The sequence below is a fragment of the Sinocyclocheilus anshuiensis genome, unplaced genomic scaffold, assembly GCF_001515605.1.
Source record: "Sinocyclocheilus anshuiensis isolate Anshui unplaced genomic scaffold, SAMN03320099.WGS_v1.1 scaffold300, whole genome shotgun sequence".
Classification (NCBI taxonomy): Eukaryota; Metazoa; Chordata; class Actinopteri; order Cypriniformes; family Cyprinidae; genus Sinocyclocheilus; species Sinocyclocheilus anshuiensis.
In genome coordinates, this window is record NW_015557379.1 from 2,271,319 (window position 1) to 2,295,445 (window position 24,127).

Consider the following 24,127-nt stretch of genomic DNA (forward strand, 5'->3'; position numbering starts at 1 on the left):
TTCCATGCTAAAATCAAACGTTCGAACGACCGACCGATCGAACGTCTAACCGAACGTCTTGAGCTTTGAGCGTCTTAACACTGCGGGTGACCCATGTGACGCCAGCGTCTTGAAATTAGCTGGTGTTTAAACATTTAAGGAGGCAAGCTGCTGTGTAAAGACTATAAATGGACATTACAGGCATTACAATAATGATATTTTATACCTAAAATAATACTCAACCATTTCCTGTATCCTGCTGTACTTCCCTGAATAAGTCTTTAAAGGTGTTGTAGGCTAATAAGTCGTTCTGAGTAATAAATTGAAAAAGCTCCCACCTGTATATGACTAAACAAAATAACATGTAGTTTCCTTGAGGTTCTGCTATAAATGTGTCTATTAGAAACATTAATTTAAATTAATTAATTATACAAAAAATTGTTTGAAATTAATTAAGACTTCCAGAGTTTTTGAACGAAAGTCCTGAATGACTGCACTCTAAAAAATGCTGGGTTGTTTCAACCCAACTTTGGGTCAAATATGGACTAACCCAACCATTGGGTTAAAAATTTAATGTACAAATTTAACCCAATGGTTGGGTTAGTCCATATTTGACCCAAAGTTGGGTTGAAACAACCCAGCATTTTTTAGAGTGTGTTATTAAAGGTCATTTAATGAATTTTAATGATTTTCAATGCCCTGCAGAAACCCTGCCTTTGTTGGAAAAGTAAATAAATAATTTTAATTATGTTTGCTTATGTTATAACACTTTTCAGTAACAATATTTCATATATATATATTTCATAAATATTTCACAATATTTCAATATTTCATTACTTAAGACCTAAGATAAGAAACTTTCTGTAATACGCCCCCTGGGTCACAAATGTGAAAATTAACCCATGTTTTTACGCTGCAAACACGCAGCGTTGTAAATGTGAACAGGTGGACTGACAAGATAATGCATTATAAAAATCTAAACAATTAAAACAAATTATATTTATATTGTTATTTAATTAATGTAATAATTGATTAATAATAATTGTTTAAATTGATATCATAATTGATACAACTCGTCCATTTACTTAAAGATTTATATACAATTTTTTGTTTTGTGAAAACCTGAAAGTCATGCTTTTTACAGTCATTTTACAGTTTAATATGTTACCAGTCATTGCCCTACTGCGCTCATATGATATTTTATTTGTGCAGGTCTTAAAAAATGTCTTAAGTCTTACATTTGAGTTTAAAAATCCTGCAGATACTGAGTTTAAGATGACTTAAGGGAGCTCTTTTGGTCCCTTAAATTTATTAAGGTTAAATTGTTACTAAGGACTTTGTAGCAACACTTAAGGGAACACTTAAATAATTAAGGGGAATACTTAATGGCAGCCTTAAGGTTCCTTAAGTTGACCCATAGGTTTTTTTCTTGCAACCCGAGTTTCACTAAGGGCTCCCTTAACCTTATAACTAAGGGATTTCTTAGCATAAGGGCTTTCATGCAACCGGGCCCAGAACCTAAAGTTTATTCTAGGAGAACTGAGGGTGATTGTCCTGCACTGAAAAAAAAAATTATTATTTTTTTTAATTTACTTTCACTTACAAATAGTACATTTCACAGATAATTACAAAGAAACGACATTAAACACATTCAATTAACCATCATGTTGTGATCCGGTCATTTTGACCTAGGCTAGAGAGGTCAAGATTTTGTGATAAAATAGCACCAAAAAATAAAATAATTTTTATTTTATATAGGTTGGTCATTTTTGATCCACAACAGTTTTTCAGCACAGCACAGGACATTTTGACATAGACAAACTGTAAGTGTAAAAATGAAATGTACTTAATTGTTGTTTTATTTACAATTTGTAAGCGACTTGGATGTAATGTGTCTGCTATGTTGGTAAACTCATTTCAGTATCTCTTTAGATTAATTTTACTGATCATATGCTGTTTTTTTGTCATATTCTGTGTGACAGGGGTTGTTTCAGTGTGTCTGTTTCCATCTGGCAGACAGCGTTTAGGTAAACGAGTTTGTCTCAGATGAGCGGAGCATGTCATTGCTCGGCCTGTGATCAATTATGATAAACGATGACAACAGCTACGTGATTTATACTGTTATTAAACAGCACAGTCAATGAATCTGCACAGCCCATACATTCAGAGAAGAAGTATAAATGCTGTGCATCTGACTTAAACACAATATATCCCAACACATGTAACGCAGAGCATGCTGTGAACAAATTGAAGTTCTTGGGAAGGATTTATGGCCAGAGAAATCCCAGAATGCTGTGTTGCAGCTAAATGAGTGATAGCTTCATTAAGAGCTCGTATGAATCACCCTCTCCCCCACGCATCTAAGTCTATACTCACATCTTCAGCCCCTTTGTTTCTATCTTCCGTCAATATCGCTGCCGTAACGGGCCCGGCTAATGCAGAGTATTGCAGGATGGAGGCAGTTTAGAGCCCTCCGCTGTGCTTCATCCATTTGTGACAGTAATATACTCCTGATTAATACTCCTTATTAAAGTGAAAATGAAAATTTCCTGAAAATTCAGGAAACACCTTCAGGCCATCCAAGATGTAAATGAGTTTGTTTCTTAATCAGAACAGATTTGGAGAAATTTACCATTACATCCCTTGCTCACCAATTGATCCTCTGCAGTGATTGGGTGCCGTCAGAGTGAGAGTCCAAACAGTTGATAAAAACATCACAATAATACACAAGTAATATAAGTAATCCATAAACTGCGTGTTTGTAAACAAATCCACCATTAAACCATGTTTTACACTTCAAATCGATGGTTCCTGCTAAAATACAACTCATCTCGTCTGAATCAGGAGATAAATATGCACGGATCAAGAACAGGTTACAAGTGAAAAAACAGTCCAAAATAGTTCTAAACAAATATGTTGGTGGATTTTGATTTGAGTGGATAAAAGAAGATGGACTTTTCACTGCAGGAAGCATTAATATGGAATATAGAAGCACTCAGTATTAATGATGGGTTTGTTTCTTACAAATACACAGCTTTTCGCTTCACAAGATGTTAGCTGATGGACTGGAGTTGTGTGGATTACTTTTGGATTATTGTGATGTTTTTATCAGCTGTTTGGACTGGCACCCATTCACTGCAGAGGATCTATTGGTGAACAAGTTATGAACATTTTTCAAATCTGTTCCGATGAATCACCCTCTCCCCCACGCATCTAAGTCTATACTCACATCTTCAGCCCCTTTGTTTCTATCTTCCGTCAATATCGCTGCCGTAACGGGCCCGGCTAATGCAGAGTATTGCAGGATGGAGGCAGTTTAGAGCCCTCCGCTGTGCTTCATCCCACAGCAGGTCTGATTTATGAGCCAGGTGGCTCTGCCTGTCTCTCTGGAGCTGGAGACAGGGGGATGCTGTCTAACACCCCGTCCTGTCTCTCTGTGTCAGGAGAGACAGACAGCGTCTGCCTGAAAATGAACCACGTTTCACTGAGAGGCATCCAGAGGCTAGCAGGGTAAATCTCACAAAACCTGTTCTTCTAAAAAAACAGTGATATATTATTTAAATCGTGAAGCATTTGTAGTATTTGTTGCTTGTATGTTGATTTAAATAAAATATGAATACATTCATATTTCAAATATTATACTAATAATAAAATAGGCTACTATGTTTTTAATTATGGAAAATTAATATTTTATTTTTTTAAATACATTTACAATTATACATATTTAATAAAAAAAAAGTAACACACACATACACACAACAAATATGTTGGTGGATTTTGATTTGAGTGGATAAAAGAAGATGGACTTTTCACTGCAGGAAGCATTAATATGGAATATAGAAGCACTCAGTATTAATGATGGGTTTGTTTCTTACAAATACACAGCTTTTCGCTTCACAAGATGTTAGCTGATGGACTGGAGTTGTGTGGATTACTTTTGGATTATTGTGATGTTTTTATCAGCTGTTTGGACTGGCACCCATTCACTGCAGAGGATCTATTGGTGAACAAGTTATGAACATTTTTCAAATCTGTTCCGATTCCGAAGAAACAGACTCATCTCCATCTTAGATGGAGTACATTTTTAGGACATTTCCATTTTTGGGTGGACTATTGTTTGACTGAATAATTGTGTTCACAAAAGATCAATACCGATGTATACTCAATTTTCCCCTTTTCTTTTCCTTTTAATGACCAATGACAGAAAACTTTTTATACTTTAATTTGTATGTGTACAGTATATGTTTTCTCTTGTGTCTTTATTTTCAGTTTGTTTTATCTTCACACTCATATTTATCAGTGTTGTTGGGTGACTGAAGCCCATGATGTTTTGGTTACAGACATGTGTCCTCTCACATGAGACGGATGATTATAGTTTGTTTATGGGAACTGTTGTGTTGTGAAATTAAAATAGTCTGGTGTAAACTTCATTATGGGAATAGATGAGAGAAAATCACCTCTTCCTGTTGAGCTTAGATAAATGTTTGTCACAAACTGAGTTGAAATGCAACACTGATGATCGCCCCGTCACATCAAGGGAATTTATAATGCTCTATACTGTACAGTATCATTCACGGCACCTTTTGTTATGCCTTTCCCAACTTGACTTTTTTTTTGGAGGTCTGGGTCTGTTTTTCTTGCTTTCTTTACTCACAGTGTTTATATGTTTTGAATGCATTTAGCATTTTTTCTTTGTCAACAAATAATCAGTAAAAGGAGATACATTTCGGAAAAGTCCAACAAAATATCATATGAGCTGTTTTATTCAGTTCATCATGCATAATGAATATGCATAATTTATAAGTTCATGCATTCCATGGGATTTGAACCCATGACCCTGGCGTTGCTAGCACCAGTGCTTTTCTATTCATTTTCTTTTAAGTTTGCCTAAACTCTTAACTCTTATTTCTGGAAATAAATTCAAAATAAATATACAAAATGTATCAAAAAATATAAAATGATTATGAAAATGTGGGATACAGCCAAGTACTCTTTTTGTTGTTGATAATGGAAATTATTTAATAATTAAAAACTGTTTTTTTTTTTTTACTACAAAGATTTGTGCCACTTATGGAGTGGTTTGGCTGGAGCACTAGTTCTCTCCCAAGCTGTTTGTTTTCTTTGTCTCAATTCCAAAGCACAAACCAGAGAACCTTGTGGGAATTTTAAATGGGTTTCATTGTGATAATTTTGGCAGTGTTGAATTAGTGTGAAGTCAGTGAAATCAAATTTGACCCTGTGTGCTTCTTTAACGAACAGACCTGGTCTTGTTTTACCATATTTGTTGCAGATGAACAATGAAAAATGTTTGTCTTTGTTTAATCTGGTTTATAGTTTAATTTTTCATCACCATGTGATAACTTGGTGAACCTCTGACATGACTTTCTTTTTTCAATATGAGATGCAATCCACAAGCCAAATTACTTCTTAATAATCTGACATTTATATGTCATGTTTATATTTATATAAGTGAAACGGGAAAGGAAAAATGTATTTTATCCATCAGGAATTGGTTGGAGCTTGGAAAATGGGTATGATAATCATTCTGAATGTTATGTTGGATGTCTATTTCAGAGGATTGTCTATTAAAGTTAACATTCTGTACAACCAACGAGTTTGTAAATCAGTCTGAAGCTAATAAGGTTTTTTAATTATATTGTCATTGAAAGCATTGAATTCAAGTTCATAGAGTTAATTACACCCTGATGCTTTGCCACAGTTTCTGCACATTATTAGTTACAGTAATGTACTGTTGATGTATGCCTGAGGTGCTGTGATGCTAATTTGCAGTCACATCACTTCATACATGCGGAGTGTCTAACCAGACCCTGGTAGACTGTAATTAGTCACTAGCTCTAGCACACTATATAGATTGATTCCGTGCAATTAGCTGAGACAATGTGGACCCCATCTTATTGATTCAGGTAGTAGCTTGCAATCTGTCATCTGAACGTCGTCGGCATGTGCGATGGGTTCAAGCATTGTGTCCTAAGTGCTTTGGTGTGGTTTGTTTTGGGCTTCGTTTCCAGTAAAAATCTCAAGAGTGTTCAGTTCAATTACTGTTCTTTTCCTTAAATTGATTTTCGTCCTGTTAGTGAAGAAAAAAACGCTGTTTGAGAACCATTTTCTTGATCTGTGATAGAAGTCAAAATGTCAGCACAGCTGACCAAAACAGATGCAACTGATGAAAAATGACTGTAAAATTATAATTGTACGTAAAATATTCACCAAAAAATGTAGAAAAAACAATCAGGCTATAATAGTCTTTCTTTCTCCACCAGACCCTCCTGTTGTGGATCCAGTCCTGCTGGATGTCCGTTCTCAAACGTTTTCGACAGTCAATCTCCGATGCCTGATTCTCAAGTCCAATCCAAACCGAATAGCCAGCGCCCGCTGGTATCGCAATGGACTGCCCATCCGAACCCCAACGGTGGACCCTCAAAGTGTCCCTCAGCTTCGCTTCAAACTAGACACCACTAATAACGGCACTTACGAGTGCAGAGTGAGCAATGGAGTCGGGACCTCAACCTGCACCTTCATTGTGTCTGGTGAGTTGTAAAAAACTGTATGTACATTGGGTGCTGTACCTTACAGAAAAACTTTAACCTAAAAAATAGATGAGTATTATGTGGGAGAATTGATCTTCATGCTTTCCCATAGCCTTGGGTCTACTAGTCTTGCTATAGGAGGGTTATCAAACTTTGTCAAGAGTCAGAAGTCATACTTTGTTTGTCTTCTTATTCCTGTTGTTTGAGCACAAGCAGTCTGGTTTATTCAATTTGATCTGTGCTGTAGAAATCTTGGTCATACCAGTAAAGGTGGCCAGTTGCATAAAGTAGTCTTACAAGTTAGTCATCTAACTTTTGTCTTTAACAAGAATGATCTAATTTGAATCTGAAAAGTAAGACTGATGACCCCTGCTCATCGGCAAGACTAGTTCTTCATAGTCAACTAGTTTGGCCAAGCTAGTCTACTAACCTTAACCGTGATGGCCAAGATGGTTTGCCTGGAACCAAAAGCTGCTAGCATAGATGATCAACTATTTAAAAATGTTGCATTTGATTTATTCCAGAAAATCGGATCTTTCAAATAGTTTCAGTGAACCATTACAAAAATACTATTTATGCCTTCCGATACATCATAACATGGTTTATTAAGACTTGTTAATAAGGGACTTTATTTAATATAAACCTTTATGAAATATAAAACAGGTTTTGTGAACTTGTTCAACTGATTCACTGACCCGACTCAGAAGAACAATTATTTCAGACATCTTTACAACTACCTAAACCATCTTGGATAACCTAAAGACCACAACTGACTAGCTTGGACCAACTAAACCATATGAAACCACTATGATCAAGCTGGTTTAAACTGGATCTTCCATCTGGCATTACATAATCAGTTCTGCTTGCTTTGCTGGAAAGTGAATAGCATTGAAATGAGAATTAGCATATTTTGTGTGAAAAACATCCGTCACTCACTCCTTACAGTTGAGTTGCCAGCTTTGTTAGCTACTACGCTAGTTGATGATGTGCTGTAGAAATCTGCCAAGGAAGGCCAGACAGTGATGTGGCACCATACAGTACACTTCCAAAAGGCCCAGGTATTTCTGCCATCATGCAGACTTGTAAGGTTTTTCCTTCTCAGTAGGGTCTTATCTTTAGCTTTGCCAACACATCATGACAGCTGAGGGGTGCTAATGTTATCAGCTAGTTATATCGCCACACTCTAATATGACTGCTGTTATACTGTAGGCCTAGCTGCTATGCAACATACAGATTTGGTAATATGGTAAAAGGAATTGTGTTACCATAAGTTCCTGTAAGGGACATAGTAACAGTCAAAAACATAAACACTGACTTCAACACAGCATAGCTGCTTACAATTGCATTTTGTCCTCACAAAAATGACTTCAAATATATAATTTATCCAACATCTGTGGCACAAGACAAAATTTGAAAAATATTTATTATTGCAATTCCGTTTGGTGACACTAAATTAAACAGTTCTCATTTAATGAAATGCTTGTTTTCATTGATGCTCTAGATAATTGGTTCTCAACCGGTGGGTCGTGACCCAATAATGGCTTTTTTTCTGCAATAATAAAATACAATTAACTATGCATACCTAGAATGGCAAACAAATTTACCACATTGTCTTTAATGTAACAGCTATGTCTAGAAGCAGAACCACTGCTATTTCAGTTGAATATCCACCTTATTTTTAACATATTTTTAACAGTCCAATATGCTGCTTGATATTGCAAACTGTTATATTCTCATCGAATAATTTTAATGCATTGGCATAATTATAAATATGCCAGTTTGTAGTGCAGATAGTTTACTGCAATCGAAATGAATCGAAAGCATTGCACATTCACGGGAAATAACTTACTTCCTCATAGCAAAATAAGGTGGCTAAGATGGTAGTAGTTTATCTTTTTAAAGTATTTGACTAATTAGTCATACTCGGTTTTGGTTTGTTTGTTCATTTAGCTCAGCCGTATAATGCAGAGTTTTACTACGACACTCCAAACCCCATTCGCACCTTGAAGAACAATTATTCCTACATCTTACAGTGGACACAGAAAGAGCCCGGCGCCGTGGACAAAATCATCGGCTACTGGATCAATGTCCAACAGGTAAAGCAAACACCCACAGACACTGGAAGCTTAATATTTACTGCTTCTTTCTTTTTCTTTCTTTCTTTCTTTCTTTCTTTCTTTCTTTCTTGGCTCGGTTGGAGGTGGATGAGTAGAATAAGTGTGTTTGTAATAGGAGTCAGGGGAATAGTGTGCTCTATGTAGGAGCAGACAGCGGATCGATCACTGCTTGTACTGCATTAAAGAGACTCTCAGAACCCTACCGGCCCAACACAAGAACACACAAGCAGCCTGATTGGGTCTGTAGTTCATCCCTGCTGGGAAAAAAAAAAAACTGCTCATACACCCTAAGGTGCTCTTTTAAAGAACATGGTCAAGCAGGTCCCCAACAGCTTGTAGTCTATGTGATAAACAAAGAGTTTGGATTAAAATACATTGTCGCTAGAAGCCATTCTTAGGTCATGTTTCTTCTATAACAGTGTCATTCATGAAGTAAATTGACTTTTAGGGTCGACCTCACGGAACGAAAATATTGGTGTTAACACAAATAAATCGCAAATTGAAGTTGCATATTTATAGCATGCTCAAACCTATTGTGTTTAGAAGCTTGAGTTCTCGTTCACAGAGATGAATATGTCCTCATTGTGTCCATTGCACTCGACTTTGCCAGATGGGATTGGATGCTCATGTATAGCTTACTTTATTTCACACCCAATTAGCTGTAATTCACACAGTTCCTGCCTTTTGACCTTCGTCCCTGAGTCAGCAGTGTTAAGGCCGCATGAATATCTGCTTTGCATTTCTGTACATGGTTTAGTGGAGCATTGTCCAAAGTACAGTGTCTGGATGGTTTGCTAAAAATGTAAATATGTCCCAGTCTCCACTGTGAGGCTCACTGACTGAAAAGGTTTTATCTTCAGTGCATAACCCCCCCTATATTTTATATTTAAAGGGGTCATATGATGCGATTTCAATTTTTCCTTTCTCTTTGGAGTGTTACAAGCTCTTGGTGCATAAAGAAGATCTGTAAAGTTGCAAAGACTAAAGTCTCAAATCCAAAGAGATATTCTTTATAAAATTTAAGAGTCAACCACGCCTACCTAAAACGGCTCGTTCTAACACGCCCCCTACGTCTACATCACAATGTGGAAGATTTGCGAAAAAAAGACAGTATAAGTCATTATAATCCGTAATTATGTCACCACTGGATGCAACAAATGCCTCGTTTATAATGGGTTTTAATGTTTTTGTCTCGTCGCTCCGGCCGGGACACGGCATCACAGTATGGTAAGGGGCGTAACATTTCCGTCTACAGTATGTGGAAAATAATGTGTTTTTTGAACCTTAAACCGCATAAACACATTTCATTACACCAAAAACACAAAATAATGTTCTTTTTAGCATCATCGTATGACCCCTTTAACAGTTACAAAAGTTACATATTTAGGCTTATAAGCGGTCTAACACCGCTTATAAGGGCTGTGACGATAAATCGATGCAGAATCGATTCGTGGATGGATTCTGAGATCTTCCGAATGCATCGTGATTCTCTCTGGAATCGATTCTGAGCTTAGATTTTAACAGCAGATGGCGCTCTAATCTAGTTTTTATATGCACACTCAAATGCTCATGAAGAAGAGCGCTGAAGAGCGCTTGTGCGTTCGGCTGAGTCTGTAATTTCACCTCGGCTCAGAATGCTTTTATGATGCCAGATTAATGTAAACACAGCCCACTGTGAACACCCTTGTAATTCGCTTCAAACTTTTCGAATTTTATGAATGATTATTTTAGGTTCAAGTGTGTGTAAGGATTTGGAAACGAGCAGAGTACGGCTGTTTCTAAAGCATGCAGTGCCATCTGCTGTTCAAAACTAAACTCAGAATCGACTCGAGAAAGAATCGCAATGCATTCAGAAAATCTCAGAATCGATGTGGAATCATTTCTCGATTTGCGATGCATCGATTTATTTTCCCAGCATTAGTACTCGTCAATGTTAACTATTCCCAACTGAACTAGAATTAAAGTGTAATGCTTCAGTTTTTAACTGCGAAAGAGTGCGTGGTAAGATGTAACTAAACATTTAATATTTGACAACTGTTTCATGATCAAAATGTTAACAAACAATGGTAATAACCAGTGATACAAACTACTCAAACTTTTTGTCAAATTTTGCTGTTTTGAATCGAAAATACAGGCTGTAATTTACGTGATTCATATACTTTATAGTTGAATGTGATGGGACAAGAAGCATTTTCAGCATATTAGGTATACAAATAAGACTGAATGGATGCATATTTAAAAAAAAATGAAATACAATATATAAAAAATTATATGCATATAATTTGCCAACAGTTCCTTTTGATTTTAATTATTTATTTAATTCATTTGAATAAAAAGACCATTACCAATGGGGTCTTTTAAATAAAAATATTTGTTGTTTGAGTCCTTTTAGATGCAGAAGGAAAGCTGTTTCTTGTGTTATTTATGTGTACTTTTATTTTTTTTTTTTTTTTTCATTTTGTTTCAGAAATGAGCTTGCAGCATACAAGCAGCTAGCTTAGCTTGAAAAATGCACAAATACATTTTTAGCAACCGTTTTTTTTGTATGAAACATACAAGTACTGTCATTGTTTTTGTCATTCACAAAGGCATATTAGACATTACAGAATGCGTCAAGCCAAGCGTACAAAGATATAACACTGTTATGATATGCACTAACTATTCTGCAAAACATGAACTTTGTTCACAAACTTATTGAGCAGTTTATACTGTAAAAACTCCTATTCCTAATGAGTATTTTTGTGTTAGTATGTAGTTAAAACATCTAAAATGCTCCTTTAACAAGATACATTTTCTTGAGAAGCATAACTTATTAACACTTGTTTTCTGAGACTATATCTGGAATATAAGGGTATTTTGTTTTACAGATTTTGTGACTTGTTTTTTTCTTAACAGAAGAGAAAATATCTGCCAGTGGAGTAAAGCAAAATATTAAAGATACATTCTCTGAAAACAAGCATTTGTATGTTATGCAGTGTTATTTCTCAAGTAAACCAGTCTTGTTTTAAGCATCTTAGATATTTTAACAGGAAAACAAGTCAAAACAGTTATGCTGCCTTTAATTTACAGTACTTTCTTTTGGACAAAAAACATCTCAAGTATCCTTCTTGAGGAAGGCAATCCCATAATGCATTACACAAGCTGAATGAAGAAACCTATGATTTAGTACTGAAATTAATTGAAAAAAGAAATAGTTTAATTCAATTAAAATACATCATTTATGTATTTTGTTATGTATTTTTGCACTTTTTTGAACATTGCGTTGTTATGCTCTAAACTAAATTCTATTGAAATCAATCACATCAAGTCAGCTCACTAAGACATGGACAGAGCCAGTGTTTAATCTTTTACAGGCAATGTTTCGATTAAATAAACTACATCTTCGAAGCATTCACTTGGATTCCCTCCACCCCCCGTGAGTCCCGGTTGAAATCTGGCCACCCTACGCAACAAACAAACACCCTCTAACATTTAAGGACGACCCCGGCAGCGAGGGCGATCAGACGGGAGCGTGTCACGCTCTCTCGCCACAGAAACCGTGTGCGCTTTGTGACTCTTCATCAGATTTTTTGATTCTGACGTCCTAATCATCTATTCATAGAAACCTGGCCCAGAGTGGGGCAGCAGGAACGGAAGAGCGCCGATGAATTATGGAAGGAGGCAGGAATCAAAGCGAACGGGGAGGGGGAGATTAGCCACTTGTCTTTGTGTGCATGAATAGCTAATCTTCCCCTCTTTAAAACCTTACCTTAAGTAAGAGTCTACAGGGACCAATGAATTAGCATCCTGACTGCAGCAAGCGTGCATTAACTTTTATGAGCGTGCGTGTGTGTGTGTGTGTGTGTGTGTGTGTGTGTGTGTGGGGGTGAGAGGGAGACAGATTATAGATGAGCTTCTCAGTAGACTCAGTTGAGTATATGTGCATATTTGATCTTAGTAGAATAACAATGAATGTCTGTGTGTGAATAGTGAAATATAGTTCATTGCGTTTGTGTGTGTGTGTATCTATACGGTCAGGACCGTGCGTTGGCGTGTTCGTCTGTGTATGAATTTGTCCAAGGTGTGAATGCGCTGCGCTGCTTTGCAGTGGTAATGTTGATAAATGTTTTATAGATGTTGCTCTGAGAAATGTAGACAAGAAAGGGAAAAGAGAGAGGGGTAATGAGCTGAAGAAAGCAGTGCCATTGTTTCTCACCGAGACGAGAGCGTTCAATACAAAGAGTTTCAGTCTCTAACTTTAGAAACGTCTCTTGTTACTCATCTAGTATTGGGACTATCACAAGATATATGTGCGAGAATAGAAAGTAAATTAACAGCGTAACAGGCACATACTTAATATAGAGATATGATAGATCATCAAGTAGTTTTTTTGACAGATAGATGGGAGAGTCGTATTCAGAAAAAAATATATACTGTAAATTAACTGTCAAACATTAGTCACTTTTTATTGTACTTCACATGCTTTGTAACATATCTCACAACTGTACTTGCCTTTTGTATTAGTTGTTTTTAAAGGATTTTATTTTTGCCTTTTTACTATGTCATATAAAATAATTTGTAAAAAAATCATTTTAATTTTTTATCTAATTATTATAATTTAACTATAATAATAATAATAATAATTACTATTATTATTATTTCCACTTTGAAATAAATCAGGGATGCATAAGAAATTTCATAACAGAAAACAGTTTGATTTTTTAAAATAATTGTATTTGTGCTTTTGCCTTCAGTCATAAAAACAACTAATAATTATAATAATAATAATAATAATTATTATTATTATTATTGTTGTTGTTGTTACTAATACAATACATTTTTTATATTAATTTATTTATTAGAAATACATTTTGTTTTGTAATATTTGTTATATTTTTGTGGGTTTTTTTTTGTCAGATTTAAAAAAAATTTTTTTGCCTCTCTTGCCTTCTTGGAGAAAACGCCCCTACATTTGTGCACTTTTTCATTCTTTACTTAAACGTTTTTCTTTACCTCCGTCACACTTTCATATAACAGGTGCGCAAAGCGCTTTCATTTCCTCAGAACCTTTCAAAAGAAGAACAAGAACGTTCTGTTTTTAGAGACCGCAGGAAACACCAAGCCTCATTTGTAAAGCTGCGCCGCTTGTTTATTGGTGCGGAAAACTGAGTCCCTCTAGAATAAACGTACGCTGAGTTAGATGAGAAACTTTCATTACCGATTATTATTTTGGGCTCATTTTTCACAGTTCTTTTTTTCCATCGAACTGATGCTAACATGCTAAACTCCATATTCAGACATTGTTGTAAATTTGCTGACAAATGACAACCCCAGTTTCATCTTTTAAACATGCTCTGTGCCATATGTTACTCAACCACCGGAGACTCAAACAGCTGTCCGCATCCGAACCCGAGCACGATGACAGACCTCCGATCAGTGGGGTGAAGCACCTCAGGAGAGAGAGCGAGCGAGTGTGCTTGAATGCATTTACACGTCTTTATTGAGCTGTACCTGCAGGGGAATCCTGCGGTGAGAGAAGCGCGGTTCACAGGCCTCTGCTCACACCTCGCACACCTGTGATATTACGAGAGGGTGAGATCTCACAGCTGTGTGTGTGTGTGTGTTTAGTATATAAAGCCCTGTGCGATTTGATGTAACCCTTTTTGCTAGTCCTTCATGCTTTAATGATTCAGTATGTACCATAGTACATAGGATTTATTGTGAATTTTGATATAATTTGCTGACTTGAGGTACTCTTACAACCTGACCTAGACACAAATTTGTCAGTTCATATTTTCACATGCGAACAAGCTTTATGGCAGAAAGTTTGTAGCAAACAGTTGCAGCAAACCTTGAACAGTTTAATGCAATATTATTCTGTTTAAGTGTTTTGTTATTGCAGTTACAGTTTTTTTTGTTTGCATATTCAGAATTGAGTGTATGTGACTTTGGTAACATTTTAGTATAGGGACCAATTCTCACTATTACCTGTAACTAGTTGCTTATTAGCATGCCTATTATAAACATATTGGCTGTTTTTTAGTACTTACAAAGCACATATTCTGCATGACCATATTCTACATTCCTAATCCTACACAATACCTATACTTAACAACTACCTTACTATAAATAAGCAGAAAATTAGGATTTTATTGAGGCGAGATCTGGGCCTTAAAATAAAGTGTGACCATGATTTTTAACTAATTAATTAATTCAATTAATTTATTTAAACGGTTATTCTGAGTAATTCTGAATTTCATGGATACTGGTTATAATCTTGATCTGATTTTATAATTATAGCCAGAATATGTCATATCAAGACTTGATTTCTCTTAATTGATTCAGTTGATGTATTTGACCAATGAATGACATGCTGTGTTTTTATATGGTTAGAGAACTAGTTCCCTTCATAAAGGTTAAGAATCTATTAAAATAATATAATCATTTATTTCTGACACTGCCTTCACCACACACACCTCTGTCTTTGTCCAGCTTTCAAGTGCATTCCAAATATCAGTGTTTGCTCTTCAGACAGATTTATCTATCTTTAGAGGCAGAGCTGATAGGAGAGAATGAGAGACATGTTTATAGAGAGATGTGTTTATATTTACTCAGCATGCCCTGCTGCAGGACAACATGTGACAAACCAAATTATGTCTGAGCTTTCACTCCATGACATGCGGTGAAACTACAGCTCGTTGTGATCAGGTCTTTATCAATACAATGATGCTGTTATTCTTGGCACATATATGTGACCCTGGACCACAAAACCAGTCTTAAGTGTCAATTTTTCAAAATTGAGATTTATACATCATCTGAAAGCTGAATAAATAAGCTTTCCATTGATGTATGGTTTGTTAGGATAGGACAAAATCTGGAATCTGAGGGTGCAAAAAAAATCAAAATATTGAGGAAAATCGCCTTTAAAGTTATCCAAATGAAGTTCTTAGCAATTCATATTACTAATCAAAAATTAAGTTTTGATATATTTACGGTAGGAAATTTACAAAATATCTTCATGGAACGTAATCTTTACTTAATATCCTAATGATTTTTGGCATAAAAGAAAAATCTATAATTTTGACACATACAATGTATTTTTGGCGTTTGCTACAAATATACCCCAGCGACTTAAGACTGCTTTTGTGCTCGAGGACAGGAAGTAGTATATGTACCGATGACTGATACATTACCAGGTGTGTGGAAACGAGCAGAAAAGAACAAATCACTGAATGAAACAAGACATTTGGAGGTGAAAGATTGTGGCAGGTAGAAAGCACAGGTGTGTGAGTACAGGCTTTACATCCGAGGGCTAAATGTCCTCATTAATATAGTGAAATGTCCTAATATTTTATTTGTCCACACTAGGTAAAATGCATTGAAAAACAAAAATGCATTTTTACATGGCAAAAAATTCAATATTACAATAATTCAGTTATATGCATATACTTTTCTGTATTTTTATTTGTTAATCACTGTTGTTTGGCTTTTAATATTGTTAATTTTGTTGATGTTTTATCCATTTAGTTGGTGATCGGGTGGATAAGCTTCCTCAAGTTGCCTTGATCATTGATAGCATTCTTTAGGTCTGGTGTTCGTATCATTCATGACAACATCTGAATCATTAGTGCCCATTTGCACCAAGGATGATAACAATAATGATAAAGATACAGTTTTAAAAACTTTTCTTAATGTAAAACAGTAGCAGAATCCACACCACATCTATAAAGATAATGACACTGATGATCAATATTGTGGGAATCACTTTCAAAACCTTTTTTGTTCCAGGTGATGAATGATAAAAACCAGTCAGAATCCAATATATACATTTTCCAATGTTCTTCTCAGTATGCGGACGAAATATGTAAGCTTTAGTGTTTCATACAAACAAATCCTTGGTAAATATCATTTAGTTTAAAGAGAGCTGAAATGTAGTCGTTTTTCAATAATTATTCGGACACAACAAGAATAAATGCTGTCAGAGTAAATTTAGTTAATTCTTTTGCAGATTTGTGGACTGATGTGAATATGATAGGAGGGTTTTGCTAAAATTATAACAGAATAATCAGCCAGTCACATGACTTTTTGTCTGTATTTTGCATTATATGTTTAGCACTATATAAGATTTGATGCCATATTTCATAATATTTGGTTTGCTTAATTTCTGTAAAATCAATTATTCTCTCATCTTATCTTTTTCTTCATTAAGCACTGCCACCCTTCCCTTGGAGAAAACACCCCTGGTCTTTGTGTGTGTGTATGTGTGTGTGTGTGTGTGTGTGTGTGTGTGGTGATTTAGATGAGGAGAGATACAGAGAAGAGCAGCCAAGCAGAGACAATTTATCTGTGACTTTTACAAGGCGCACGTTTACGCGCGCGCGCGTGTGTGTGTGTGTGTGTGTGTTGGATACGGCTGTTAAGTCCTGGCATGCATTGTGTATAGGCTTAAGTGGGTTTAGTGTTGGAGACGTGGCGGCACACACTCCATGTTGCCGTGGTGAATGGCCCAGTAACAGGGGTTTACGGTGGCACTTAATTAGACAGATAACAAATGTGTTTGACCCTCACTAGCCAGGTTGACATCACAGCTACGCTTCTACTTCCTGCATGGAAAAGGGGGAAAAAAGGATGAATAGGAAGCTTCACACAAACACTTATTCACGTGTGTTGTGTTTGGAGGGAATGCCTGCGGGTTTACCTGCTGCCCGGGTCTCCATGCGGAGCTGAAGATAATTTCTCATTCCATTGTGTTTCCATGGGGCTGCTGCCATGTTTCCCATAATTCCACATGGAAAAGCCTGGACTGCCAGAGTGCCGCTGGCCCTGTGATTACCACACATCCTCCGGGAGTGAGAGCTGACCTGGAACAGCTCACTGCACATTCGTTTCATCTAATAAGATACAGCTAATAGTATGAGATATTATCAGTGAAGGTTTTTGCGGTACCAAATAGAACTGCAACCTGTTCGTTTGAATGAATGGAAGAAATCAAAAGCTAAATATGGCACTTATGTTTTAGCAATATATTTGTCCATTTTCCACATTTTCAGATATATTTTTAAATCTATTTAAAATGTACAAAAATGGCCAAATATATTGGTAATATATATTTTGAAATATCAATTGAATTATGTTGTCCAAGATGAGGTTCCTTAAAAAAAATTTTTTAAGATTGAAAATATTTATATATTTTTTAGTATATTTTGACATTTGAAGTTTAAAAAAAATGTATTTTCAATATAAATAGATTTATATTGTTCAAAATATATTTAATTAAAATAAAATAACATTTTTCATTTACCATTTATTTTCATGCGTTGTAAGATTGGAAATACTTTTATTAAAATGTTTTGATATACTTTGATATATGATATATATATATATATATATATATATATATATATGCCAATACAAATAAATGTAGACTGAAAGTATATTTTATTTAATTTATTTAATTAATTAATTCATGTTTTATTTTATTTACAGCATATATTAAGCATATATTTTAAATACATTTTTGGCCCAGATTTTTATTTCCTCCCTGCCATATGGGTTGCAATATTGTGATGGAGTATATAGAGTAGATAAAGATACCTTCACTGTTAAACTATGTGCAGTATTGTTCATTTAGCTATAAACATGTTAACAGTTCAACTACCTAATGCTTGCTATACCATTCCTTGAGTCAACAATGAGAATGCAATGCTTTATATACAACAAAATCAAGCTTGCATTTATGCAAAAGTTTGCATTGCATTAGCCGCAAGTGTTTAGACTTGCATAGAGTGTTTTTATAAAACTGCATTATGCAGCAGTAAATGCTCTCTTTTACAAGTAAAGAGACACATTTTCAAGGTAAAATCACAAAGCTCAAGCAAAAAAACAAACACACACAAAATGCTAACGTTTCGCTAAAGTATCTTCAGAAACGTCTCAAAGCCAGCAGCATTCAGAGGCGTCGTGAGATGTCCCATGGGAAAGCAACGTACCTCAAAGTATTATCTGTTTCACCAAGTGTTCTTAGTCAGCACACTGATGTTGTGCCTGAGGAAAGACTTCTGAACTTTCTTACAGCGGGCGGCTGGATAGCAGCTGACCTTGCACTCAGCAAATCACTGCGCTGTGGGCTTTCTGTGGTTTCGTGGAGGTTAGAGATGTATAACTCTGTGTGTAACGCAACCAGTTTCCAGCGTAAATTTTCTGTCCTCTCTGAAAGTGAAAATGCTTATGGTGAAAAGTCCTATGGTCAGAAGAGCGAGTGACTGTGTCCATGAGTCTGTCTTCCTCTTCTTCCTGTTCTGCTTGTCTTCAGTAAATAGTTACCATCCAAAATGATGTCAGAACTACTAATGAGACACAAAACTATATGCGTTTCATTATTGTTGGATGATTCTAAAAACTAGCTGAGGAATAATAGTAAGGCTACATTTGGCAGTGTTGAATCAATATTGTTCCATAAATATTATAGCTTAATGATGTTTTTAAGTGACTATAAATGCTTCTTTTTTTTTTACAATGTATAAATTATTCATATGTTGCACACAGATGGAAACACAGAAGATATAAAGATAGAAAAAAATAATTTATTGAAAAAAGGTGGAAGTATAAAATGTAGTAATATACATATTTAATGTATATGTGACCCTGGGCCACAAAAAAAGTCGCATGGGTATATTTGTAGCAATAGCCAACAATATATTGTATGGGTCAAAATTATCGATTTTTCTTTTATGCCAAAAATCATTAGGGTATTAAGTAAAGATCATGTTCCAAATTTCCTACCGTAAATATATCAAAACTTAATTTTTGATTAGTAATATGCATTGCTAAGAACTTAATTTGGACAACTTTAAAGGCGATTTTCTCAATATTTAGATTTTTTTGCACCCTCAGATTCCAGATTTTCAAATAGTTGTATCTCGGCCAAATATTGTCCTATACTAACAAACCACACATCAATGCAAAGCTTATTTATTTTTTATTTTTATTTAAATTTCAATAAATTGACCCTTGTGACTGGTTTTGTTGTCCAGGGTCTCATTTACAGTACCATCCATAAGTTTGGCTCGCTAAGATGTTTTTAAAAACAATAAATACTTTTGTTTGGCATTAAATTCAAATGTGGTGATAAAAACATTTATAAGTTTACAAATAAATGCAGATTATTGAAAATAAATTTATTAAATTACACACACACACACATGTATGTACATATAATAGCAATGATATTATTATATTTAAATTGCAATAATATGAGGACATGCATTTATACTTTTACAAATAAATGCTGACCATTTAACTGTCATTGAAGTCATTAAAGAATTGATATTTAAAAAAAATATATATAATGGTTTCCACAAAAATATTAAGCAGCACAACTCTTTGCAACATTGATAATAATAAAAAAATGTTCCTTAATGATTTAAATTGCAACAATATTTCAGTTGCAATAATGATACTATATTTAAAGTGTAATGCTATTTCACAATATTACAGCTTTTGCTGTATTTTTTATTAAATAAATGCAGCCTTGGTGAGCTTAACAGACTTTCAGAAAATTCAGAGTATATGATTTCATATGTTAAATAAAGGTAATACATGGTAATTAATTCAGACCTTATTTAACCCTGATCATAGCCTGATTAAACCATTAAACACTTTTCTCTCTTGTGTGTTTGCAGAACCGACAGACGATTTTGTCCAAACAGATCACCACTAAAGAGCCGGTGAAAGGTGTGCTGATGTCCTACACGCTGATGGACTTGCGTATTCCCCTGTCGTATGAGGTCAGCCTCACTCCCATAACCAGCTTCGGCACCGGAAACACAGTCACGCGTACCATCCAGTACTCAGAGCGTAAGTCACCTTCCAGTTACACACCATACAGTATGCAAGATCTCCATTGTCAACTGGCTACTCCCATCCATTTATTTTTTATCTTAAAGTTACCCTTGTAAGTAGGCAGTATAAAATTTTTGATGAATTTAGATTTTTTTATTTTATATGGGCAAGTGCAAAGCATAGCTGGGCTGGTTGTGGAATGGGAATCAGAGTCAGAATTGTTCAAATCCTCATGATTCCCATCAGCAGAGGCCATGCATTTCAAATGTGAGGTTTCGCTTTTGGGATTATGGTAAATTGAGATGTCAAACGTGTGGCAGTCATGGTGTTGAGAGTTTGCTGATGGCTACAGAACAGGCCAGCGGTTTCAGCACCAGAGCCGAGTCTGGATCTCAGAAAGCGCTGATAGAATCTAATCCCACTGGATAGTCGTTCAATCTTCAACTCCCAATCTCAGCATTACTCTAACCAGACCAACCTCTAAAAAATGACCAACCTCTAGAATAAATGGACTGCTGGAAGACATGAAACCCTTCTTCTCTGATGTCAAGGCGATATACACAAAAGTTTGTTCCAGTCTTCTAATTTGATTGGCCGAGTTTTATTTATTAAATATAATAATTTTATGTATATGCATAAATAGTTTATTTACATTAAAGTGTTTGGTTATATATATGTAAATAAATGTTATTTACTGCTATTATTATTATTTTTTAATTTTGTATTGTTCATTCAAATATTTGGTAAGATATATGTAAGTATATGTAAGTAAATGCTATTATTATTTTTTTGTATAATTTTTTTTTAAAAAATTATAAAGTAATTTTTAATTTAAAGTAATTATTTTATTCTTTTATATTAAAATATTCTGTAAAATATATGTAGGTAAATATTATTTATTGCTTTATTATTAATTATGCTATTTAGTATACATCATATTGTTTTATATAATGGAAAAGTATTTATTAAGTGAAAAACGGTATAGAAAGTATGCATTTTTTCTTTTTCTTTCTCTCTTTTATACATATTGTATTACTTACATTGAACCTTGTTCTCATTTGGAACATTTTTGGTTAATTTATTTTGCTTAAAAATAATAAATTAATAATTTGGTTAAAATAACTGTTCAAAATGATGGAATAAAAAAAAAAAATCAACGCTATTTTAGAGCAGATACATAAATATACACTATATAAAGTTTTCTCTGTATAATTTTGCACTTCTATCTCCCAGCCTTGTTTGATGTGTATACATTGATCTCATTTGTTGTGTTAATTGATCCATAAGAAGGCCCTGCAGTCACTGTTTTTTCTCATTTCTTTTCTCTTGCAGCCTACACTTACCCAAGACCTTCAGGTGAGACAGTCCTGTACTTTTTCTTTCGGTGATGGTTTTGTGCATGTTGTCTTTCTCTCTCTTCTGAACCGTCCTCCCATCTCACGCTTGCCCTGCCTTTCAGTTCTTCCCAATTAAATTCAACACAGTTCTTCTGGCAGCGTAAGCACAGAGCTTTGCCAAAGAGGTACAAAGGAAAAAAAAAACATTAATTAAAACAGACTGGAGATCAGCAGAGTAAATTGAAGAGCCGAATGCATACGGAGGGAAGAAAATGGTGATTTCAAACCACAACTCGGAAATCGTGCATTCTTCTCCATTCAATGTCTCCTCTCACACTTGGAAAATGAGTTAATCAGCCATTTAGAGTGTGAATGGAGATGTTTTGGGTGACTAACTACAGTATTCTGTATTCTGTGTTTGTTAAATGAGGGTAATCGCTGTGAATGCTGCAATATGCTGAGAGTACTCCAGTACTCCAGAGGAACCTCTCGAGAGGTCTCCTTACATTAAACACGCCTGAGAAACCCTGCAGACCTTCTCCTCAGATCTGCTCATCAGCATTAGGCCTGAAACATACTTTATGCAAGTACGAAAACGCAGGTGTGGATGCTTAGCCATGCTAAACAGACTTAGCTGCATTCTTGCGCTACTGTGGCAGAAATGTCAGCTGCACAAGACCCCAAGTTCCTTTAAGATTTTCCATTTTCAATGCAACTTAATGGACAATATTTGAGATTAATGTCCTCCTGTTGTCATTCGAATAAGCCCTGCTCGTGATCATGGCAAGAACAGAGACTACGTTCTCAGAGTCTTTCGAGTTTATTGCAAGTAGACACACTTATAAACTGTGCTTCTTATGCGGTGTTATACAATTCAAGGATATTACTAAAGAAATATTACCTTTCGTAAAATAAATTAGAGTGCTTAAGGTCACACTATACATGTGGAAAACTCTCTTATATACTGTGGCTCTCACATAATGGAATACAATTGAAGGAAATATTATTAAATCATTATACAGTTCAAGGGTATAATAACATAGCCTCTGATTTATAGAGTTGTTAGCTGCTTAAAAGCTTACGTTTTAGAAAAGAGAGCGTAAAAAAGGTTACACAGCATGTGGAAAACTCAAAATTCACACATGGTGAAAGACAGTTAAAGAATAAGAGGATAGTTTAAAGGGGAAATCACTATAAGTATATAGTTCGTTTGGTGCTCACCTGAGACCCTTTTACTGCTATAGAGCCCCTTTCAGCAATGCTAATACATTGCGCTTTAACATATTTTTATTATTCAGTTGCGACATTCTAAGGTATGTTACTTCTTAATAACAACTGTCGTCTTTAGCAGTGGCGAATAACAACGTTCAACGGATGTTGATGTCTTTCACTTCTCTCGTATCACACCACTGCGTTCTCTAAATCAGTGGTTCCCAACCCTGGTCCTGGAGGCACCCCAATACTGCACAATTTGCATGTCTCCTTTCTCTGACACACCAGTTTCAGGTCTTGGAGTCTCTACTAATGAGCTGATGACCTGAATCAGGTGTGTTTGATTAAGGAGACATGCAAAACATGCAGTGTTGGGGTGCCTCCAGGACCAGGGTTGGGAACCACTGCTCTAAATAATAAAATATTTAACTCAATATTTTCTGTCTAATTATTTACTTATTTGGCAAGTAGCTGTGAAATAAGCAGGGTCCTGATCGCTCTGTTAGGGTTTATTCTGCGAGAACAACCATCTGTATGTACATTATCGCTTATGTAACACATTCTTGCATTCATGAACTGAAGGTGGATCTTGATTCCCTCTCATGTTTTTGTGTGTAGATCACGTGTGCGGGTTTGAGGACATTAGGATATGTGGGTTCACTCAAGACCGCAGTGATGTGTTTGACTGGACCAGACAGAACCACCTCACACAGAACCCCAAACGGTCGGTTAATACAGGGCCGGACACAGACAGGAGTGGGACGAAAGAAGGTAAAAATACACAGCAACACACACCAAAGAGGACTTTTTTTTCTGCCCACTATTAGAATCTAAAGAGAAACTCTTTTCTATTCAGTTCAAATGTATTTTATAGCAATTTTCAAACTCCAAAATCATCCCAAAGTACCTTTTATAGAGAATTTTGCCAGTCAAGAAACTCCATAGAAAGATGCTCCTGCATTCTTGAAATCATGTACAACAAAAGCACATTTGTAAAACCACATCATTTTATTTCTTAAACAAAAACTATGACTGTCTGACCAATCTTGAGAAAGCAGATTTTTAATTTAATTTAATTTAATTTAATTTAATTTAATTTAATTTAATTTAATTT

General features: G+C 35.3%; 1 protein-coding gene across 1 annotated transcript in view; it reads left to right on the forward strand.

Annotated features, from left to right (window-relative positions):
• LOC107679144 (MAM domain-containing glycosylphosphatidylinositol anchor protein 1-like) overlaps positions 1-24,127 on the forward strand; it is a 181,564-nt gene that overhangs the window by 94,118 nt on the left and 63,319 nt on the right. The window contains exons 9-13 of the mRNA XM_016474603.1: positions 6,261-6,527; positions 8,478-8,623; positions 20,305-20,479; positions 21,797-21,820; positions 23,632-23,784. Of these exons, the coding sequence (XP_016330089.1) occupies positions 6,261-6,527; positions 8,478-8,623; positions 20,305-20,479; positions 21,797-21,820; positions 23,632-23,784 (765 nt within the window). The remainder of the gene's footprint in view (positions 1-6,260; positions 6,528-8,477; positions 8,624-20,304; positions 20,480-21,796; positions 21,821-23,631; positions 23,785-24,127) is intronic.